The sequence below is a fragment of the Hemicordylus capensis genome, chromosome 3 (assembly GCF_027244095.1).
Source record: "Hemicordylus capensis ecotype Gifberg chromosome 3, rHemCap1.1.pri, whole genome shotgun sequence".
Classification (NCBI taxonomy): Eukaryota; Metazoa; Chordata; class Lepidosauria; order Squamata; family Cordylidae; genus Hemicordylus; species Hemicordylus capensis.
In genome coordinates this window covers 291,315,186-291,335,451 of record NC_069659.1, presented here as the reverse complement: position 1 = coordinate 291,335,451, position 20,266 = coordinate 291,315,186, and the positions used below count along the sequence as shown (strand labels likewise).

At 44.3% G+C, this 20,266-nt stretch overlaps 1 protein-coding gene across 2 annotated transcripts in view; it reads left to right on the top strand.

Annotated features, from left to right (window-relative positions):
- INPP5D (inositol polyphosphate-5-phosphatase D) overlaps positions 1–13,460 on the top strand; it is a 117,040-nt gene extending 103,580 nt beyond the window's left edge. Inside the window, exons 26-30 of one of the 2 annotated variants that reach the window (XM_053311292.1) lie at positions 1,852–1,948; positions 3,312–3,431; positions 8,059–8,328; positions 10,560–11,112; positions 12,329–13,460. In XM_053311292.1, the coding sequence (XP_053167267.1) occupies positions 1,852–1,948; positions 3,312–3,431; positions 8,059–8,328; positions 10,560–11,112; positions 12,329–12,331 (1,043 nt within the window). In that variant the 3' untranslated portion in view covers positions 12,332–13,460. The remainder of the gene's footprint in view (positions 1–1,851; positions 1,949–3,311; positions 3,432–8,058; positions 8,329–10,559; positions 11,113–12,328) is intronic. The other variant, XM_053311293.1, reaches the window with a different exon arrangement.
- Positions 13,461–20,266: the final 6,806 nt, after the last annotated feature.

Below are 20,266 nucleotides of genomic sequence, written 5' to 3'. Positions count from 1 at the left end.
CTTATTTCACAGTGGGTGGAAAAAAGGAAGAAATGGGAAGTCCTCTTCCCATTCCTAACACTCTTCTGTGTTTGCTAGGTACCCAGAGAAGGATGGGGTCATAGCTCAGTGTGCATAACACAGTGCTTTGTGTGCCAAAAGTCCCGGATTCAATCTCTGGCATCTCCAGGTAGAGCTGGGAAAGACTCCTGCCTGAAATCTTGAAGCCCTGTCTCCAAGCCTAGTCCAGCCTCCCCTGAACCAGAAACCATGAAGAAAGGATTGACTGTTATCCTTTGTGTGTGTAGTGAGACTTAGCAAGGGATCACTAAGGAACTTTAGAAACTGTATATAAATGAAAGGAGTGTCCAGTAGGCACATTTTTGAGCATAGCTGGGCTGGTAATCATTTTGGCTCTCTAGTCTCTATCTTCTAAAATGGGGATAATTCCATTCATTGTGTTTCTCCTCGTGGGAGCTATGCGAATATCATAATGTATGACAAGAAGCATGTGTTAATTATCTATCTGTCTCTGACAATTCAGTTTATGTATACATGGCAGAAAATATTATGGTGCCTTTTATCCAGTAAGATACAGGCAGAGGGAGACATTTTTGATACACTGAGATGGTCTCCTTAAGGAGAATACGACGTGAAAAAGCCCTAACTATTGTGAAAATAATGAGGAATAACTCTGATCCAAGAACATGTATGAGCGTCACAAAAGTGAATTAAATCATTTTTGAAATTGGTTTGTATGGTCAAAAAGTAGTTTTCTTCATTGTGACTCTGTCTGGAACATACAAGAGATGCACAGAATTCAGCTATAAGCATCCCCTTCTTGCTTCCAAGCAAATGGTGAACAGAGAAAGGGAGCCCTCTGCCTGACTGTCAGTAATATCGACTTCAGAATTCTATGGCTTTATTTTCTCTCTTGTGACATTATAAATCTGGAAGGTAGATCCAGATTTTCCCCACCAGATCTGCTTAAAATGGGCACTGAGGATTGCATTCAGCAGTAAACAGCTGGCTTGAGAAGCAAAGTTAACATTTGTATAATTAAAAAGATTTGTGCAAATTGGTACAAATTGGTGTTAATCATCTGGGCACCAAATACATCCCAAACAGGATATGATCTGACAGAAAATAATTGATGTTATTAATCATGCATTTAACAGAAACAGCTATGTTTTCTTCCTTTGGGCCAAGGAAATCCCTCTCTGTAAGCATATGCCTTACTATAAAAGCAGAATGTGCTTGGGGCATCATTAAGGATGTGTAGATATTTAACCATAGATAAGTGACAGGAAAAATTCTTGCAGCTGCAGCTTGTACTAATTAAAATCTTGTTTCTATACAACTCATAGAATGGGCCCTCTGAACTTTGGGAAGCCTAGTAGGCAGTGAGGAGAGGAACTTCAAAGCTAACCAGTCAAACCCTATTACAGAGAAAGGGAAACGGGCAAGGTCTGGGCCTGGTTTGCTCCAGCTACACTCCCTCTGTGGACAGAACCCTCAGTTTGCTTTGCTTCCATTTGTGGCAGCAGTGCTGTTCTCTGAGAGGTGCAGGTGTCACCACTGCTGAGGGAGACTGACAAGGAGGAACTTCAAGGAGGAACTCAGAACCAGCCCATCTGTCAGTGGACCTCCCTTCCTCTTTCTGATCCACAATCTAGCCACAATGGCTGCCTTCTCCCTTAAGTGTAACTTAGGATTGCTTCACTGATCGCTTATTAATCAATGATATTAAAATTTGGAGGCTTAGCACTGGGTACAGAAATGAGCTTTTAATAAGTGTGTAACCTTAAAGCACCACAAATGTGGGCTATAAAAACCAAAAGCACTGATCTTTCTTTTGCATCTTCCCTTCAGACTTTGTGAAGATTGAACGGGATGAGGCTTCTGGACAGAAACCAGTGAGGGGCTTGAGTGCTTTGGACAGTGCCAAAGAATGGGAGCAGGGGAATAGGTAGGTTGCAGAAAGCTCATTTCACATACGTGCAAAAGTGACTGATATGTTGACATGCCCTCAGGCAGATCTGAATCTGCCTGAAGCAGTGTATATTATTGTCATGGATCACACCATGCTGCCACCACATCATGGCCCTGTCTCAACCAGCCCCATGATTTTTAACTGCTGCCATCAAGTAGACTTTTAGGCTTTCTCTGGCTGAGTCTGCTGAAAACAGCCTTCCAATTTCTGTTGAATTAAAATTTAAATAGTGTGGTATAGACTTTAGGCATAGGGTGGAGAAAACAGATTTTTTAAAATATAAACAAGGAACTTTACTTTGAAACAGTTCAATTTAAAACCATAGTTCAAACCATAGGGAATTTAGTTCAAAAACAGCAACCAAATAAAATAAAATGTGATCAAAATGCATCCAAACTGACCTGTCTAACACTGGGCCCTAACTTCAGAGTCCTTACTCAGAATCTTCTGCAATAACCTCAACTTCTCCAGCAACCTTGGCTTGTCCCTTGTTCAGCCTTAGGTCCTGCTCTCACTTCACAGTTTTGGGGTTTCAGTCCCAGACTGCTGGTGAGTGATTCAGCTCTCCAGAGAGATTGACTCTCTGGTAGTGATTCAGCTCTTATTCTCAGCAACTCTTTTCAGTTCTTCTTTCCCACTCTAGCTCTGCAACTCTTTCCAGCTCTTTTGTCCACTTGATCTTCATTCTGACTCCTTTTTGACTCTTCCTTCTGATTCTGACTCCTTCCGTTCTCCAACTTGTACTGCACACCAACTCGTACTGCACTTTTCACTTGGACTCTTCAGTTCTTCAACCTGAACTGTATTACATTCTGCTGAAGGCAGCCTCCTTATATTCTCTAACTTCCCTCCCGTTTTTCCATCCAACCACCCAATCAACACAACTTAAGTTCCCTCCATTTTTAAAAACATGCCCAATAAAATAAAACCTCCACTTCCCTCCAAAATTTTAACTGTCCAACTCTTCTCCCTCCAAAACCAAACTGTAGAACTGGAGCCATGAACTTTTGACTCCTGCACAGGTTCCTTAACACAGTGAATAAGCAAGGCAATTGCAACACAGAAGTCTTATATACAAAAAGAGGAGGTTCAGGCCTCATTCCTTCACGATTATAGAATAAACAAGTTAAGATCTGGGAAAGTTATCTCTGTGGATCTCTTCTTAGCAAACCAAGAAAATATAAAGTGTTGAGAACTTTCTTAAAGTAAACTAGTTATCATGAGAAATTGCTGCCTGAGGGGGAAAGCCTGCCACATGACTCTTTACACATTACACATCTATTCTGTTTGAGTAATAGAGCCAGATTTCAGAACTCACTAACCATTCTTTCCCTGAAAGGGGCTCTTGTTCCACCAGGAAGTCTTCTCACTTGGTGGCCAAAGAAGCTGCAGCTATTGCTCGCTATCGAGGGACTACATCAGCATCTCAAGATGAACCAAGCAAAGATGAACTCTTACGGTAACCTCATTGTTTTACCTTAGTAAGCTTTACTGTACACATGGGTGATTTTTTCCTGCTTGGAGGAAAAGCCTGGGAAACATGAGATCTATCTGGATACTCACTGGCTACCTTTAATGCCCATATATATGCTAAGGGGCTATCTCCCATCTTGTAGCTCAACAAAAGACCTGCTCTTCATATTCAGGGTTTGGTATTCAGCTAGGGAGAGGAGAGCTGGTCTTGTGGTAGCGAGCATGACCTGTCCCCTTAGCTAAGCAGGGTCCACCCTAGTTGCATATGAATGGGAGACTAGAAGTGTGAGCACTGTAAGATATTCCCCTCAGGGAATGGAGTTGCTCTGGAAAGAGCAGATGGTTCCAAGTTATCTCCCTGGCTTCTCCAAGATAAGGCTGAGAGAGATTCCTGCCTGCAACCTTGGAGAAGCCGCTGCCAGTCTGTGAAGACAATACTGAGCTAGATAGACCAATGGTCTGACTTCGTATAAGCTATGTTCCTATGTAACTACCAGCTGAAGGGCATATACTAGAAACTTTTGTTTAAACAGCTTCAAAGTAGATTTATCTGTTCCAAGGAAAGCATTCCTACAATCACAAAAACTGTTGGATAAGAAACTGTGATGCCTGGGGCAGGATGGGGTGGATTTCTAGAACTCACCATGGGCCTCAGTCTCCCTAGAAATATTTAGGCCAGGAAGTCCCCAACTGTACCACAAGGTTAAGTTAATATAACTCCCTCGTGCCATATTGTACAACAAGCCACTGAAGGAAAGGACGACAGGCAGTCATTAAGGTCATTCACATGATCTTAGCTGCAGGGCTCGGGAGGGCTGGGGAAGGCTGGTAAGCTCCTCTATTCCCCCCAGACAAGCAGTGGCTCTCTTGGACACCACCATGCTGCATGCCCACACTGTCGGTGCAGTGATGGAGTCCCGAGCTGGGATCGGGAGGAGGAAGTCTTCCCACATCCCAGTGTACACCATGTGAATAGCGGAGTGGAGAGCAGTAGAGCAGCCGCTCCACTCTGTGCGGCCACTGCTTCCCCCAGGCTCACTGCTCAAAATAGTGGTTGGCCAGGGGGAAGCCCAACTACCTGGTGGAGATCGCACACAGAGTAAGAAGCTGAGTAGAGACGCTGGGCTACCCAGAACTAGAGCAGCCAGGAGAGCTCCCCAGTGCTCCAGGCAGCACCCAGGCAGCTTGTGTCGTGAGAACAGCCTCATTGCTTACCATCTCTGGTGATGGGCTGAGGTGGGTGTTTTCTATCACAGAGACGGAACTGGTCAAACTAGTCAAACTTAAGCAAGTCTGTGACAGCCAGCGTGGTGTAGTAGTTAGAGTGCTAGACTAGGACCGGGGAGACCCAAGTTCAAATCCTCATTCAGCCTTGAGACTTGCTGGGTGACTATGGGCCAGTCACTTCTCTCTCAGCCTAACCTACTTCACAGGGTTGTTGTGAGGAGAAACTTAAGTATGTAGTACTTATGGGCTCCTTGGAGGAGTACTCTGGGCTCCTTGGAGGAAGAGCAGGATATAATTTTTTTAAAAAAGTCTAGCTGTGGTTTATCTGTAGATGGAAGAACACCTGAACCCTGTGTATGCTGACCTAGGCTCCATGATGCAAAAAAGGCAGGATGTACGTGTACTAAATACATATTACGTTTAGGCACAGGGTGTAGGCTCAGGCCAAAACAAAGGGTGGTCCAAAATTTCCAGAAGTTGTACATCAGAAGGTGGAATAATTCTAACAGTCAATGCATTGTTCCACATCACCTTTCCTGACTTACATCAATATTAAGAAACCAGATAAAAATAATAGGAGCATAGGAAGCTGCCATATACCGAGTCAGACCATTGGTCCATCTAGCTCAGTTTTGTCTACAACGTCTTCTCCAAGGTGTCAGGCAGGAGTCTCTCTCAGCCCTATCTTGGAGATGCCAGGGAGGGAACTTGGAACCTTCTGCATGCAAGCATGCAGATGCTCTGCCCAGAGTGGCCCCATCCAGTGCCCACGTGTAGTCTCCCTTTCATATGCAACCAGGGCAGACCCTGCTTAGAAAAGAGACAAGTCATGCTTGCTACCACAGTATAGCTTTATTTGTCCATTAGAAAAAATTCAAAAGCCAAAGTCTGGTAATACTTTTATTAGGACTGACCAAAATGGCACAAAGTCTTAAGTGGTAAGTTTTCGAATTTTCCAGACTGCTTCATCAGACTGGATGTTAAGCAAAGCAAAAAAGGGAAAGGAGGAGGGGGGGAAAGCTGGGAGTAGTTTAAGAGCACCATTTATAAGAGTTGTAAGATAGAGTTTGGGAGGAGTTACGAAGACTTAATTTTAATGAGCTTCGCTCCAGATACTGATTTTAAGATGTTGATTTTTAGGAGGATGATCCAGGGCTACAGGAACAAAGAAAAAATCATGATTGTCTGCCCAGTTTTAGACAATAAAATACATATTTTCCTTTGCCCTCTCCACACAGTCTACCTTTTGGTTTGCTTAACATCTAGCCTGATTAATAATTCTAGACAACTCGAAAGTTTGCTACTCGTGACTCTGTCATTTTGCTTGGTCCTGCTGAAAGCATTACTATGGCTTTTGGATCAACAAACCCATTTGAAAAGATTCATTATGATTGGCTTAAAGTATTTACAGTTAACGGATAAAGAATTGTTGTGGAGTTGGGAGGATGTTGCACATTCTGAAGAAGTAGTCATTCCTATTCTATGTTACACACTCTGAGGGGCTCTGGTAAAGGCTGGGATGCTAGAAGCAAGGTGTTTGCTGATGTTCCTGAGCAGCTTGAATCAGGGGATTCTTACATCCATTGGAGATAAAATGTAAAATAATAATAATAATACCATAAAATTGAAAAAGTTGTAGAAAGTGAAGATGTAAAAATATTATGGGACTTCCGACTACAAACAGACAAACATCTGCCACACAATACACCAGATATAACTGTAGTCGAGAAGAAAGAAAAACAAGTCAAAATAATCGACATAGCAATACCAGGGGATAGCAGAATAGAAGAAAAAGAAATAGAAAAAATCACCAAATACAAAGATCTACAAACTGAAATTGAAAGGCTGTGGCAGAAAAATACCAAAATAATCCCAGTGGTAATTGGCGCCCTAGGTGCAATTTCAAAACAGCTTGAAGAGCACCTCAACACCATAGGGGCCACAGAAATCACCATCAGCCAGTTACAAAAATCAACTTTACTGGGAACAGCCTATATTCTGCGACGATATCTATAATAACAGCAACAACACTGATAATAAAATTCAGCCATCCCAGGTCCTTGGGAAGGACTCAATGTCTGGATAAAACAAACCGGTCAATAACACCTGTCTGACTGTGTAAGCAGCAGCAACAACAACAACAACAACAATAATTGAAAGGCTGTGGCAGAAGAAGACCAAAATAATCCCAGTGGTAATTGGCGGCCTAGGCACAATTCCAAAACAGCTTGAAGAGCACCTCAACAGGAGCCACAGAAATGGCCTGGGAAATCAACTGGGAACAGCCTATATTCTGTGACGATATCTATAATAAGAACAGCAACAACACTGATAATAAAATTCAGCCATCCCAGGTCCTTGGAAAGGACTCGATGTCTGGATAAAACAAACCAATCAATAACACCTGTCTGACTGTGTAAACAATAATAATAATTACAATTATTTTTAAATAGTATTAATGTTCCTTACATCTCTACACTCAAAGTATAGCCTTCTGCTTAAGAAACTGCTTGAATATAAACACGTACAATTATTTAAAAGGAAAACAAAATAAGCAAGTGAACAGATATCCCAACTCGAATTTAACAATGTTTCACTTTTCATCTGCGGGCTCCTAGACTCAGTTCTTGTGAGAGGTAATATTCCTTTCTCTTCTGAAGAAAGTTGGGTGGTAGTGGAACTGTGGAGGGGTAATCGTGCCAGCGTGGTGTAGTTGTTAGAGTGCTGAACTAGGACCGGGGAGACCCGACTTCAAATTCCCATTCAGCCATAAAACTAGCTGGGTGACTCTGGGCCAGTCACTTCTCTCTCAGCCTAACCTACTTCACAGGGTTGGTGTGAAAGAGAAACTCAAGTATGTAGTACACCGCTCTGGGCTCCTTGGAGGAAGAGCGGGATATAAATGTAGTAATCATCATCATCATCATCATCAAGGTAATTGCCAGATAAACATTTTTATAACTACAAGATTCCATTCCACAGAGGCCCAGGGAAGGAAGTAGCTTCTAATGGTCCAATACTATTTCTTACTTCCACAACAGTGTTAGAAGAACTTCCTGGACTGTGGAATGTTACTTCCGCAACACCATCTATTACTCTTTGGTGTAAACAAAGTATACCATCTAGATCAAGATCCAATTTAGCTCCTTCTGTAATGACCGCAAGTTTGTGACTTGTTTGAGCTGTTTTTAATTACTGGCAAAGTTAATGATGGTTATAATGCCTAGATCAATAACATCCAAGAACTGTGAGCTCAGCATGTGTAAAAGGGTAACCCTTCCTCACCACAAATCAGCAGCTAGCAAAAGTGACACACTGCCTGGCTTCTATGGCTGCATGTTCTATGGTTGTGATTTATTTTCCTCTTCATAACTTTTCCTCTTCAGCAGTACAGTGGCCACAGACTTCAACAATCCCAGCTATTTGCGGTTGGCTGCTGCCTCTCAACAATTCTCTGCAACAAGCCAAATGAAGCAGATCCCTTCACCAGACCAACCACCTCTCTTCTGGAATTGTGACCCACAACCCAAAGACAGCACTTCTCTGATGGGCCTGGAGTCTCCTACCACACCTTCCAGTCTGTCACCTGTGTCTCCAAGACCCATTCAGTCTACAGCTAATCGAAATCCAGGTTCCAGGAATCAGGACCAACACCTGTGAGTTTTCATCCCTTGGAGATGTTCTGGCTTGTTGCCGGGTTTTCTTTGAAATATGGTAGTCATCACCCTTCTTGATTATAGCCTCATTCAGACATTATAACTTTGCCCCACTGTAGCCATGTACAATGGGGCAAAGGGGGAGGATGTCCCACCCTTGCCCCATCACTCACCACCTCTCCTTGCTGCTTATGCTTACAGGGGACTTGTTTGAAGTGGGAAAAGCCCTACCCATGATGGCGGGCACTTCCATGATTGCAAAGCTGGATCAATCCAGCCTTGCTATCATGGAAGCATCTGCCATCACACTTTGTGCTCTTTCCTCTACAGACAAGCCCCACTGTAAGAGTGAGAAGTGGGCCATGCTGCATACCTGCCAATGTGTCCCTCTTTTCTCATTCAGGTGAATGGCAAAATAGGGACATGTTGGCAGGTATGGTGCTGCTGATTGATGCGGTGGGGGCGGGACCTTCTCCCCCTTAGCCTGCTGTGCACGGTTATAGCAGGGCAATTTTATATCATCTGAATGAGACTTCTGCTTTGCTCGAAAAGTGGGAAATTAGCTCTAATTCGTGTAAACCAGCATACAGCTCTGTTACAACTTTAAAGTAGCAGGGAAAGCTAATCATGGTGGATACACTGGAACTTAAAGCTGCTTAAGCAAAGGAACACAGACATGTGCCTTGAAAATAAAGGGAGGGCTTTATTGAGGGCTAAAGGGGGTACAGAATGAAAAAAAGGGTAGTTAAGCCCAGCGGGTAGCTGACAACAGTCTTCCTGTAAAGGGTTTGCAGACCCTCTGGAAATGTCTTAGGTTGCCCCGAAACACATTTATATGTCACTGTGCTGAGGAAAGGGGATCAAGGTCTGTGGTGAAAGTTTTAAAGAAGAAATAGATCAAGGATGCCTTCATAGCTACCTGTCTTCTGGTTGGACCGTTCCCTCCAGTTGTGCATTAGCAAGATGAATAAAGAATCATCAATGCGAACGTCCAAGAGCAAGAAAGCAAGCTCTGGCCTTCTCTGACCAACACATCCCTTGTGGGGAAGGATCTTATAGTGCAAAATATAGGGGTGATTCTCACGATCAACAAAAATTGGGCTAGGACTGCCTAGCCTGATTTTTGTTGATCGTAAGAACCACCGGGCTCGCAGCTGAGCCCGGTAGTTCTTGAGCGGGTAACCCACTCGGGAACCCCTGCTAAAAAGCAGGTTTGCGGAGCGAGCGCTCCAGCAAACCTGCTTTTTAGGATCGTGGGTAGCTGTGGCGCGCCTTCGCACCATGCCTACTCATGAGTAAACCCCCGGCCAGCAGGCGAAAAGCCGCCTCCCAGCTCCGGGGGTCTCCCCAGTATGCCCTGTGTGCTCGCGCAGGGCATACTGGGGCTTGCGCGGCCCCTGCTCCCCCCACCCCCTGCCGGCTCCGTCACGGGTGACCAATCTGGCTGCCCAGGGCTCCCTGCCCGCTCGTCTGCGGGGAGAGCAGGCTTAGCCTTGGACATTGTCTTATCTGTGGAGGCTCATTAAGGGGGAAGGAAGCCTGCATTCCATTGTCTTTTGTCTCTTTTTTACCCTAGGCTAGTCTGCTCTGACTCTCTACATATGCTCAGATGCAACCAGAGTGGCATATCCCAAATCGCACTAATGACCTAAGGGCACCAGGAAATGCCTAATCAAAACAACTTGTAACTCAGGAATGTGAGGAGCTAAAACGTCCCTTCCATATAGGCTAAAATGCCAGAGTTTCTGGTCTGGGGGTGCACTGAGGTGCACCAAAATGGCAAACAGAGTGGGCCTGGCAAGAGATTTCTCCCCATTTCACCTGCTCTTTAATATAGTTACCAGTTTGATTGCAGAAGTGCTGCTGAGAGTTACTGCATGCAGTCACCTTTCAGCTATATAAATTGAGGATATTAAGTGAGGTGCCACCAGCACCACCTTCTGGGGCACTCAGATGTCACCTTGGAGTGCCGTTAAAGCACTCCAAATCATTCCCAGCCCAGCTAAAGGCACTCTCTCTCTCTCTGCCACCATTGTAATGGTGGGGAACTGGTTTTAACACCACTGCTCTTCTGTGACACAGTTACTTCTTCAGCCTCCCATTTCTTCTTCTTAATCAGCATTTTATTTTCATGTGTTTTAATCACAATCCTTTTGACATTTCCCCCCTTTTGCCTTTTGCCTCACCTGACCTTGCTTTTCTTTTGGTTGTTATCTCTTTAACCACTGCAGGTATTCTGAGGTGAGGAAAAGCCTGGTGGAACCATTGCTTCTAGAAGATATGTATCCAAAGCCAGAGATGATTGACAACCCACTATATGATTTCACCAAAACAAAGGAAAAGCCGGTACTTAAGAGAGAGCCAGAATTCCTCAAGGCTTCACGAAAAGAACTCCCGGGTTTCCCTTTCACCAAGTCACAGGAGGCCGAGAGCAGCAAACCTTCTAACAAGCCACAATCCTCACCACCTTTCCTAGTTCCTACACCCAGATTTCGTTCTTACACCTGTTCCAACCAAGCTGAAGAAAAGACTGCACTGAATGAAAAGATGCAGAGCAAGCAGAAGCCCTGCGCTAACTTAGACCCCCTGCTGCCAGTAGTCAAAAGACCTGTCAAACTCTCAAGGTCTGAAGTCGGGCAGAGCAAACCTCCTCTTCCATCGAAGAGTCAGGTGGTGCTTGATATGCAGAACTCCAAGGGGCGAGATTATCGTGAGAGTTCAGAACTTCCACACCACAGAAAGCACCAAAATGAAGATGGGACCATCAGCAGGACAATGGTGCCGGTAGGTTTTAAGCCAGTGTCGTGCAGTGGATATACTGAACCAGGGGCTGGAGGTGGTGATGGACTGGATGTGGGCTAGCAAACTGAGGTTAAATCCAGACAAGATGGAGGTGCTGCTGGTCAACAGAAAGTCCAGTCAGGATAGGGTGATTTAACCAGCTCTGGATGGGGTTGTACTCCCCTTGAAAAAGCAAGTACGCAGCTTGGGGGTGTTGCTGGACCCAGCTCTGCTTTTGGATGCTCAGGTGGATGCAGTGGCCAGGGGTGCCTTTGCACAGCTTCAGCTAGTGTTCCAGTTGCGTCCCTTTCTCAAGAAGGCAGATCTAGCCATGGTTACCCATACCTTAGCCACATCACAGCTGGATTACTGCAATGCACTCTACGTAGGGCTACCCTTGAAGAATATTTTGAAACTTCAGTTGGTGCAGAATGCAGCTGCCAGGGTTCTCTCTAGAACTACTCACTCAAAGCATATTGCACCTCTTTTGAAAGAGCAGCACTGGTTGCCAATTTGTTTCCGGATCCAATTCAAAGTGCTGGTTATTACACTTAAAGCACTTTATGGTTTGGGCCCTGGATACCTGAAGAACCGCCTGTTATCAAGGGTTTCTGCCCCTGCCCCCAGGGACAGGGCCTTCTCTGTTGTTGCTTCCAGGCTCTGGAATGCTCTACCAGTGGATGTCTGCTTTTTGACATCTTTGGATGTTTTTAAAAAATAACTAAAGACCTTTTATATTTGTTCAGGCTTTTATCCGTTACAGGCTGCCAGTTCTCTCAGCACTCCTGTTTCTGTTTGTCTTTTATGGTGGTTTTTTTGTTTTTGTTTTGGTGTTTTATGGTTTTTACCGTTTAACTGATTTCAGGGTTTTAAACGTGATTTTTATGGAGTTTGATTGTATTTTAAGTTTTGTAAACTGCCTTGGGATTCTGTCTGAAAGGTGATATAAAAACTGAACAATAAATACATAAAATGCTTCTATAAAGCAAATGGTCACTGTGGACTAATGCAAAATGTTTCCAACGGCAATAGTTCCAAACATAACTTATGAAACAGTTATTGTATGTTTGAGGCAAGCTACATTTGGGTGGAGGGTTGGCTTAAACTATCTTGAGACCAGGTTTTAAAATGAATTAGTCTTGCCTCTGGGTAACGTTAACTCTGATACCAATTATTCTGTAAATAAGCTGAAAAGTGTGTGTTCTTTTTGTCTTTGCAGTGAACAGAACATCACAGAGGAGATCTTTGGAAGAGTCTTGAAAGGAGTCAGCATGGACATTATTTAAAAGTCCATGTTAATATGCTCTGGCCTGGTGCACAAAGCCCTGAATTCTTACAGTTTTCAAAAAGAGAATCTCTCTATATTCTCATACATTTCCTGAGACATAATGCAAGACTGGTTTAGACCAACATTAACTAAGAGACTAACAAATGATGAAGAGGTTTTCCATTTAGACTTTCACATTGCAGCTTTGGTAATTCCTCCAAGAGCAAGGAGGTTGTGAACATGTGTGTTACAAAAGGTACAAATGCGGAAATGGGAAATAATGCTGGCTGGCTGAAGCCGAAGAGTGCTCAGTACTCACAAACTGTCATTGTAGGTTATTACATTTCAGGCCTGAGCCAGGGGGATTCTTGCTCAGCATGAACCATCTAGAAAGTGGCACAGCTCCACAGCATTTCCCCCCTCAGTGGCAGAGGAAGAAAGGATGTGCAAAGAATGCTCCATTTTTGAGCATGCAGTCTTGTAGATTTGTTTTTCAACATGAATGGAGCAGGAAGAGCAGAAATATTCAGCTGTAATTAAAACATTTCCCTTGGACCACAGATCCATTGGTAAATCATCCTTGCTGGGGTTTTTCTCTCCTGACTATTCCTTTGAATGATAATATTAAAATGAAAGGGCTTCCTCTCAGGTACAGAAATATTCGTAGATGTTAAAGTCAGAAGGGCCTCATTGATTTGGTGTATCCACTTGTATTTGAGAAAATGTGTATTTGTAATTAGAGAAAATGTGGAGGCTTGTTTAGTATCTTCTGGTACAAAGGTGAAGTCAATTAAAATGTCCACTAGAAGTAAGTCATTCTGACCCTTTTTAAAAGCAGTCTGTTTATAAAGTTGAACGTCTTGTTGGTTGATTTAGAAGCATCCTTACTAGATTCATGCTGATTTCTCATGGTATGTGTGTCATCAGCTACAATATTAAGTTTATTTTTATTTTTGTATCCATCTGTGACTTGTAGGCACAGATTTGTCAGTTGTGCAGGTTATGATGTCACTTTTGTTCCTTCTCCATGTTTGTTGCTAAAATTTTAAAGGTGATAAATCTTTATCAAAAATATGAAAACAAATGACTATCAATTGTCTCCTTTGGATTGTTAGCTCAACACAGAATTTTGGCACAGTACTGCTGTCATACAAACCTTTGGCACCCTGACTCAAGTAATCTCTATTGTTCCCCATATCAGCATGAGCGAACTTCCATTATCCTCCTCTGGAGTCAGGCTTTTCCTTAAGAGGTGTGCATGGACTGATTTGAGGTGAATTGGTTCACCTCAAACTGGGCTGGTTCGACAGTTCGATAGTTCGATGGAGGACTGAACTGGAGGTGGTTCGGCCCGCAATTGAACCGAGCCCAGTGAGAGGCAGACCAGGTTGAATCAGTTCAGCAGTTCAAGGAGGCTGTGCTAGTAAAGGGGAATCCAGCAGGGATTCCCCTTTATAAGCAAAGGGGTGCAGGAATCCCTAAAAAAAGGCTTCAAAAGAGGCTTACTGGGGGCTGCCTTACCGCTGCTCTTAGAAGGCCCCTGGTGCTCCCCAGCAGCCTGCCCATGTGGTCCAACATTGACTGGCCTCTGCACATGAGCAGAGGCAATTTGCATGGTCACGCAATGGCCGATAAAGCTCTTTACCAAACTGGTAAAGGCTCTTTAGAAGCCTTTTTAAGGATTCCACTACCCCTTTGCTTGTACAGCCCCCAGAAGCCTGCTGGAGAGGAAGAGAAGAGGATACCATCTACCCCAGGGTGTGAGACTGGGGTGTCTGCCTGGCTGCCTCTTCTCTTCTGCCCCCCTGATTGCCATCTGCCTCCCCCCAGGACTGCTTGCGAAGAGGCTTTGCAGGACTGGGGCTGCAAGGGTGACTGGGCAGTTTTTTCCCTGGTTCCACCTGCTGAGCTTGCTGTTCAGCCTATACAGGAAGACTGCCAGTGGTGGCGGGGTCGCCACCAAAGGAGCGACACCAAAGGGGTTGCCCCTTTGGGGGAGCCACTTCGGGGGAGAAGTGAGGGCTGGACACTCTGTCTAACTATTTGTATAGAGGGAAGCATTCAATAGTGGGGCTTCTGTTTAATCAGTTTTAGGTTGTGCTGAGGTTGGGTTGAAGTTGCAATGTGTGTGGGTTTGTCTGGAGATGGGGAGGCAGGGAGCGCCTTCGTTGAATGTGGGGCAGCTATTCCGGTGGTGGTGGGGAATAGAAGAAGTAACGTTGGCAGGTCAGCAGGCTGTTCCAGGGGAAGGGTAGTCAGAAATTTTATAGCCGTCTCCCCTTCCGGCTGTCCTGCCAGCTCTTTGACCTCGGAGAGCACTGCCAACATCCCATATAACCTTACCTTGCTCCTCTGCAATGCCAGGTCAGTCCAAAATAAATCAGAACTCATCCATGATTTGATCATGGATGAAGGGGCCGACCTGGTGTGCATTACCGAGGCTTGGTTGGGGGAGGCTAGTGGTCCAGTTTGGTCCCAGCTTCTCCCTCCAGGATATTCTGTAGAGGAACAGGTGAGGGGACGTGGGCAGGGAGGTGGAGTGGCTGTGGTCTATAAGGATAACATCTCCCTTACCAGGGTCCCTGTTAGGGTATCGGACCATATTGAATGTGTGTACTTGAGTTTGGGGACCAGGGATAGATTGGGACTTCTGTTGGTGTACCGATCGCCCCGCTGCCCAACGGAATCCCTTACTGAGCTCTCGGACTTGGTCGCGGAACTTGCGTTGGAGTCTCACAGACTTTTGGTGCTGGGGGACTTCAATGTTCATTTTGGGACCAATTTGTCTGGTGCAGCTCGGGAGTTCATAGCGGCCATGACAACTATGGGCCTATCTCAAGCAGTCTCTGGATCGACGCATATTGTAGGTCACACACTTGATTCAGTCTTTTACTCTGATCAGGGTGGTGTTCCATGGGTGGGGACTCCTACGATCTCCCCGTTGTCATGGACGGACCACCATCTGGTTAAGGTTGGACTTACAACCGCTTTCCACCTTCTCAGGGGTGAGAGGCCTATTAGAATGGTCCACCCGAAGAGGTTACTGGATCCGGTAGGATTCCAAGAAGCCTTGGAGGGATTCATTGTTGGCTCTGCTGGTGATCCTGTTGATGCCCTGGTTGAGAACTGAAACAACTTGCTCACCAGGGCAGTAGACACAATTGCTCCTAAGTGTCCCCTACTACCCGCTTCAAAATTGGCCCCTTGGTATACGGAAGATCTATGGAGGCTGAAGCGGCAAGGTAGGCGACTGGAGTGCAAGTGGAGAAAAACTCAACTTGAATCCGACAGATTACGACATGGAGCACATTTAAAGATCTATGCTCAGGTGATACGTGCAGCAAAGAATTGGTTTTTTCTGCCCGTATTGCCTCTGCGAGTTCACGTCCAGCGGAGTTGTTCAGGGTTGTGAGGGGACTAGTATCTGCCCCCTCTCCCTTGAACCAGAACTTGGAAGCATCCAAGTGGTGTGTTTAATGAATTTTTCGTAGACAAAATCTCTCAGATTCGGGCCGACTTAGATGGAGACTTCACAATTAATTTGATGTCTGAACAGGAGGTGTCCGACAACTCCTCTTATACAATTTGACTGGATCAATTTCAGTTTGTGACTCCTGATGATGTGGACAAGCTGCTTTGAGTGGTGAGGCCTACCACTTGTTCCCTTGACCCTTGTCCAACATGGCTTGTTCTGTCTAGCAGGGAGGCTGTTGTAGGCGGCCTGGTAGAAATCATAAATGCTTCTCTGAGGGAGGGCACGATGCCTCCTTGTCTTAAGGAGGCAATTATTAGACCTCTTCTAAAGAAGCCTGCATTAGATCCCTCAGAGTTGAGCAATTAGTTTCCAATCTCCCATGGCTGGGCAAGGTAATTGAGAGGGTGGTGGCCTCTCAGCTCCAGGTGGTCTTGGAGGAAACTGATTATCTAGACCAGGGGTGGGGAACCTTGGCACTCCAGCTGTTGTTGAACTACAACTCCCATCATCCCCAGCCACAATTATTGTGGCTGGGGATGATGGGAGTTGTAGTTCAACAACAGCTGGAGTGCCAAGGTTCCCCACCCCTGATCTAGACCCATTTCAAACTGGTTTTCGGGTGGGCTATGGGGTGGAGACTGCCTTGGTCAGCCTGATGGATGATCTCCAATTGGCAATGGACAGAGGAAGTGTGACTCTGTTGGTCCTCTTGGATCTCTTGGCTGCTTTCGATACTATCGACCATAGTATCCTTCTGGAACGTCTGAGGGTGTTGGCGGTGGGAGGCATTGTTTTACAGTGGTTCTGCTCCTACCTCTCGGACAGATTCCAGATGGTGTCGATTGGAGATTGTTGCTCTTCAATATCTGAGCTTAAGTACGGTGTCCCTCAAGGCTCCATACTCTCTCCAATGCTTTTTACTATCTACATGAAACCGCTGGGAGAGATCATCAGGGGATTTGGAGCTGGGTGTTACCAATATGCTGATGACACCCAGATCTACTTCTCCATGTCAACTTCTTCAGGAGTTGGCATCTCCTCCCTAAATGCCTGCCTGGAAGCAGTAATGGGCTGGATGAGGGAAAATAAACTGAAGCTGAATCCAGATAAGACGGAGGTACTTATTGTGAGGGGTCAGAACTCTAGAGACGATTTTGATCTACCTGTTCTAGACGGGGTCACACTTCCCCAAAAGGAACAGGTTCGCAGTCTGGGAGTACTTCTGGATCAACGTCTCTCCTTGGTTTCTTTCTTTCTTTTTTTGCATTTTAAAATTTTATTGGTTTTTCAATAGTCAAATTACAAATTTCAACAGTCAAATTACATTTAATTAAGTAAATATTGACTTCCCGCTTACCAGGCTGCACAGTTCATATTAGCTATACAAATCTACCATTGCTATAATAATTCAAAACACATATACTCCACATTGCAAACTCGATTTTACCCTAACCAACCAGCGGTTGTTACTAAATTTCAAACCCTGCTGAAAGGTTCATATTGGAAAAATAGTTCTTTAAGTAAAGTAAGAATGGCTCCCAATCTTCTTTGAAACATTCCAAGTTTCCATCCCTTAAGAGTGCTGTAAGTTTTGTCATCTCAGCATATTCCAAAATTTTTATCAACCAATCTTCTTTTGAGGGCATTTTATTATCTTTCCATTTCTGCGCATATACTGTTCTAGCCGTTGTGGTTGCATACATAAAAAACGTTAAGTTTCTTCTGGAGAACTCTCCTTGCGTTATTCCCAGCAGGAAGGATTCTGGCCTCTTAGGAAATGTCATTTTAAAAAATTTCTTCAACTCATTATATATCATATCCCCAAAGGCCTTTGCCTTCCCGCATGACCACCACATATGAAAAAAGGTTCCTTCACATTGTCCACATTTCCAACATTTGTTTGGAACATTTTTATACATTAACGCTAATTTTTTCGGTGTCAAATACCACCTGTACATCATCTTATAATAATTTTCTTTTAAAGTATAACATGCAGTGAACTTTAAATCAGTTTTCCATAATTTTCCCAAGCTGCCATATCTATATTATGACCCACATCTTGAGCCCATTTTATCATAGTCGTTTTAACCACCATCTCTTGTCTCCTCCAAAAGCAACAACTTATACACCTTAGAGACTAATTTTTCATCATTTTCACACAATTCCTTCTCGAATCTCGACATTTGATCCTCAAATCCAACTTTAAGATCCTTCTTGTAAATTTCATTTAGCTTATGATACTGAAACCAGTTACTAACCAAATTTTGTACTTCGATTAAGTTTTTTAATTTACAACCCCTCTCTTGAAAACATAACAAGTCCCTATAGGTACCCCATTCAGATTGTATATTGATTTATCTCTTTACGTGCCAAAGCTTCAATCGGGGATACCCATAATGGGGTTTTAGATTCCAGCCATTTTTTGTATTTTACCCACACTCCCATTAGACTCCTTCTTACATAGTGATTGAGAAAGTCTTTATGCACTTTAGTTTTATCGTACCACAGATATGAATGCCATCCAAACCTTCTATCAAATCCTTCCAGATCAAGTATTCTGGGATTTCTTAATATTATCAATTCTTTTAACCACGTCAAACAAGCAGCATCAAAATACAACCTTAAATCCGGCAGGGTAAGACCACCTCTTCCTTTAGCATCTGTTAAATTTTTAAATTTAATTCTTGGCCTTTTCCCTTGCCAAACAAATTTGGTTATGTCCTTTCGCCATTGCTTGAAACAGGTTAATGTATTAATTATAGGAATAGTCTGGAAAAGAAACAGCACTTTAGGTAAAACATTCGATAGATAGATAAATCTTTATTGTCATTGTCCTGTGCAGAACAACGAGATTGAAAAGAATCTACAACCACTACTACAGGACCTAACAAGAATAATCTAAACATATACCCATACACCCCCCTTCCATCAACCCACTAAAAAACTCTAAAAACTAAATACAAAAAAACCCTCAGAAGCTGTGTTTTGCTGCGTTCAAAGCTGAGACCGCTTTTGGGTAGAAGCTACTCCTCAAGCGGCTGGTCCTGGTCTTTAAGACCCTATACCTCCTTCTCCAAGGCAGAAGCTGAAAAAGATCATTTCCAGGGTGCGTGGGATCCTGCGCTATCTCTACAGCTTTATTATAACACCTGGTGGCATAAATTTGATCTAAGGTAGGAAGAGTACACCCAATTATTTTCTCCGCAGTCTTAACAACCTTGGACAGCAGTGTTCTTTCTCTGGCTGTACAACTCCCAAACCACACACAGATCCCATAAGTCAACACACTCTCTATAGCAGTGTTTCTCAACCACCGGTCCCTGGACCGCTGCCGGTCCCCGAAGGGTTGAGTGCCAGTCCCTGACTGGGAGTCAACCCCCCCCCCCCAACTGAAATCAAGGCACTCACTTCCTCAATTTTGCACATGGCACGGAAGAGGAAGAGTATCACAGAGGCATGGGACCCTTCTTGTGCCTTGCCTCCACGTGCTGCTGAGATCTTCCTACAGCTATCTTATTCCCTATCTTTACAGCTTCAAACTGTATGCGGTGCGGGGGCATGGAGGAAAAGGTATGGCAGTGGGCGCCACTTGAAGGGCTGCTGGTTCTTGCATGCTCATTGTTTGCATCCAAAGGTTGGTTGATTGAAACCCAGCTGCCTGTTGTGGTCGAGGCGCCTTGAGAGGGAACGCTGTTTCCCTCTTGCATCAGTGGGGCTTGCTTGTATGTTGTTTTCATTGGCCCCATGTAGCTTTTGAATTTTTCTAATGGCCCAACATCCCCTCTCCACTGAGTAATCAGAAGCACCTCCACCACCACCCCGCACATACTGAAGACATACTGGAGACAAATTTGTTCACCCAGGCTTTTAGATTCAGGGGTTCTCAACCTTGGGTACCCAGACGTTGGTGGACTTCTACTCCCATAATCCCCAGCCATAATGGCCAAATGCCATTGTTGTTGGGGGTTATGGGAGTTTAACTGAGGGACCCAAGGTTAAGAACCCCTAATATTCCATGTTTGCAAAAGATTCCAAATTTAATTATTTTAATGCTTATATTATTTTCATTCTAAACAGCCCAGAGATGCAAGTTTTGGGCAGTATAGAAGTCAGATAGATAGATAGACAGACTTGAAACCCCTTTACTAACTGCTGGTCCGGGAAACTGCGCATGAAGAATGTAGCGGTCCTTGAAACTCTGCACGAAGAATTTAGCGGTCCTTGACTCCAAAAAGTTTGAGAAACACTGCTCACAGCGATAAAACACCAACAATAGATTACTTGAGAGATTAGTCCTCCGGAGAACTCTCAAGAAGTATAATCTCTGCTGTGCTCTCTTCACCAGATCTTTGGTGTTTGCTCCCCATGTCAGGTCATCTCTCAGCTCTATTCCCAGAAATCTAAACACCGAAACC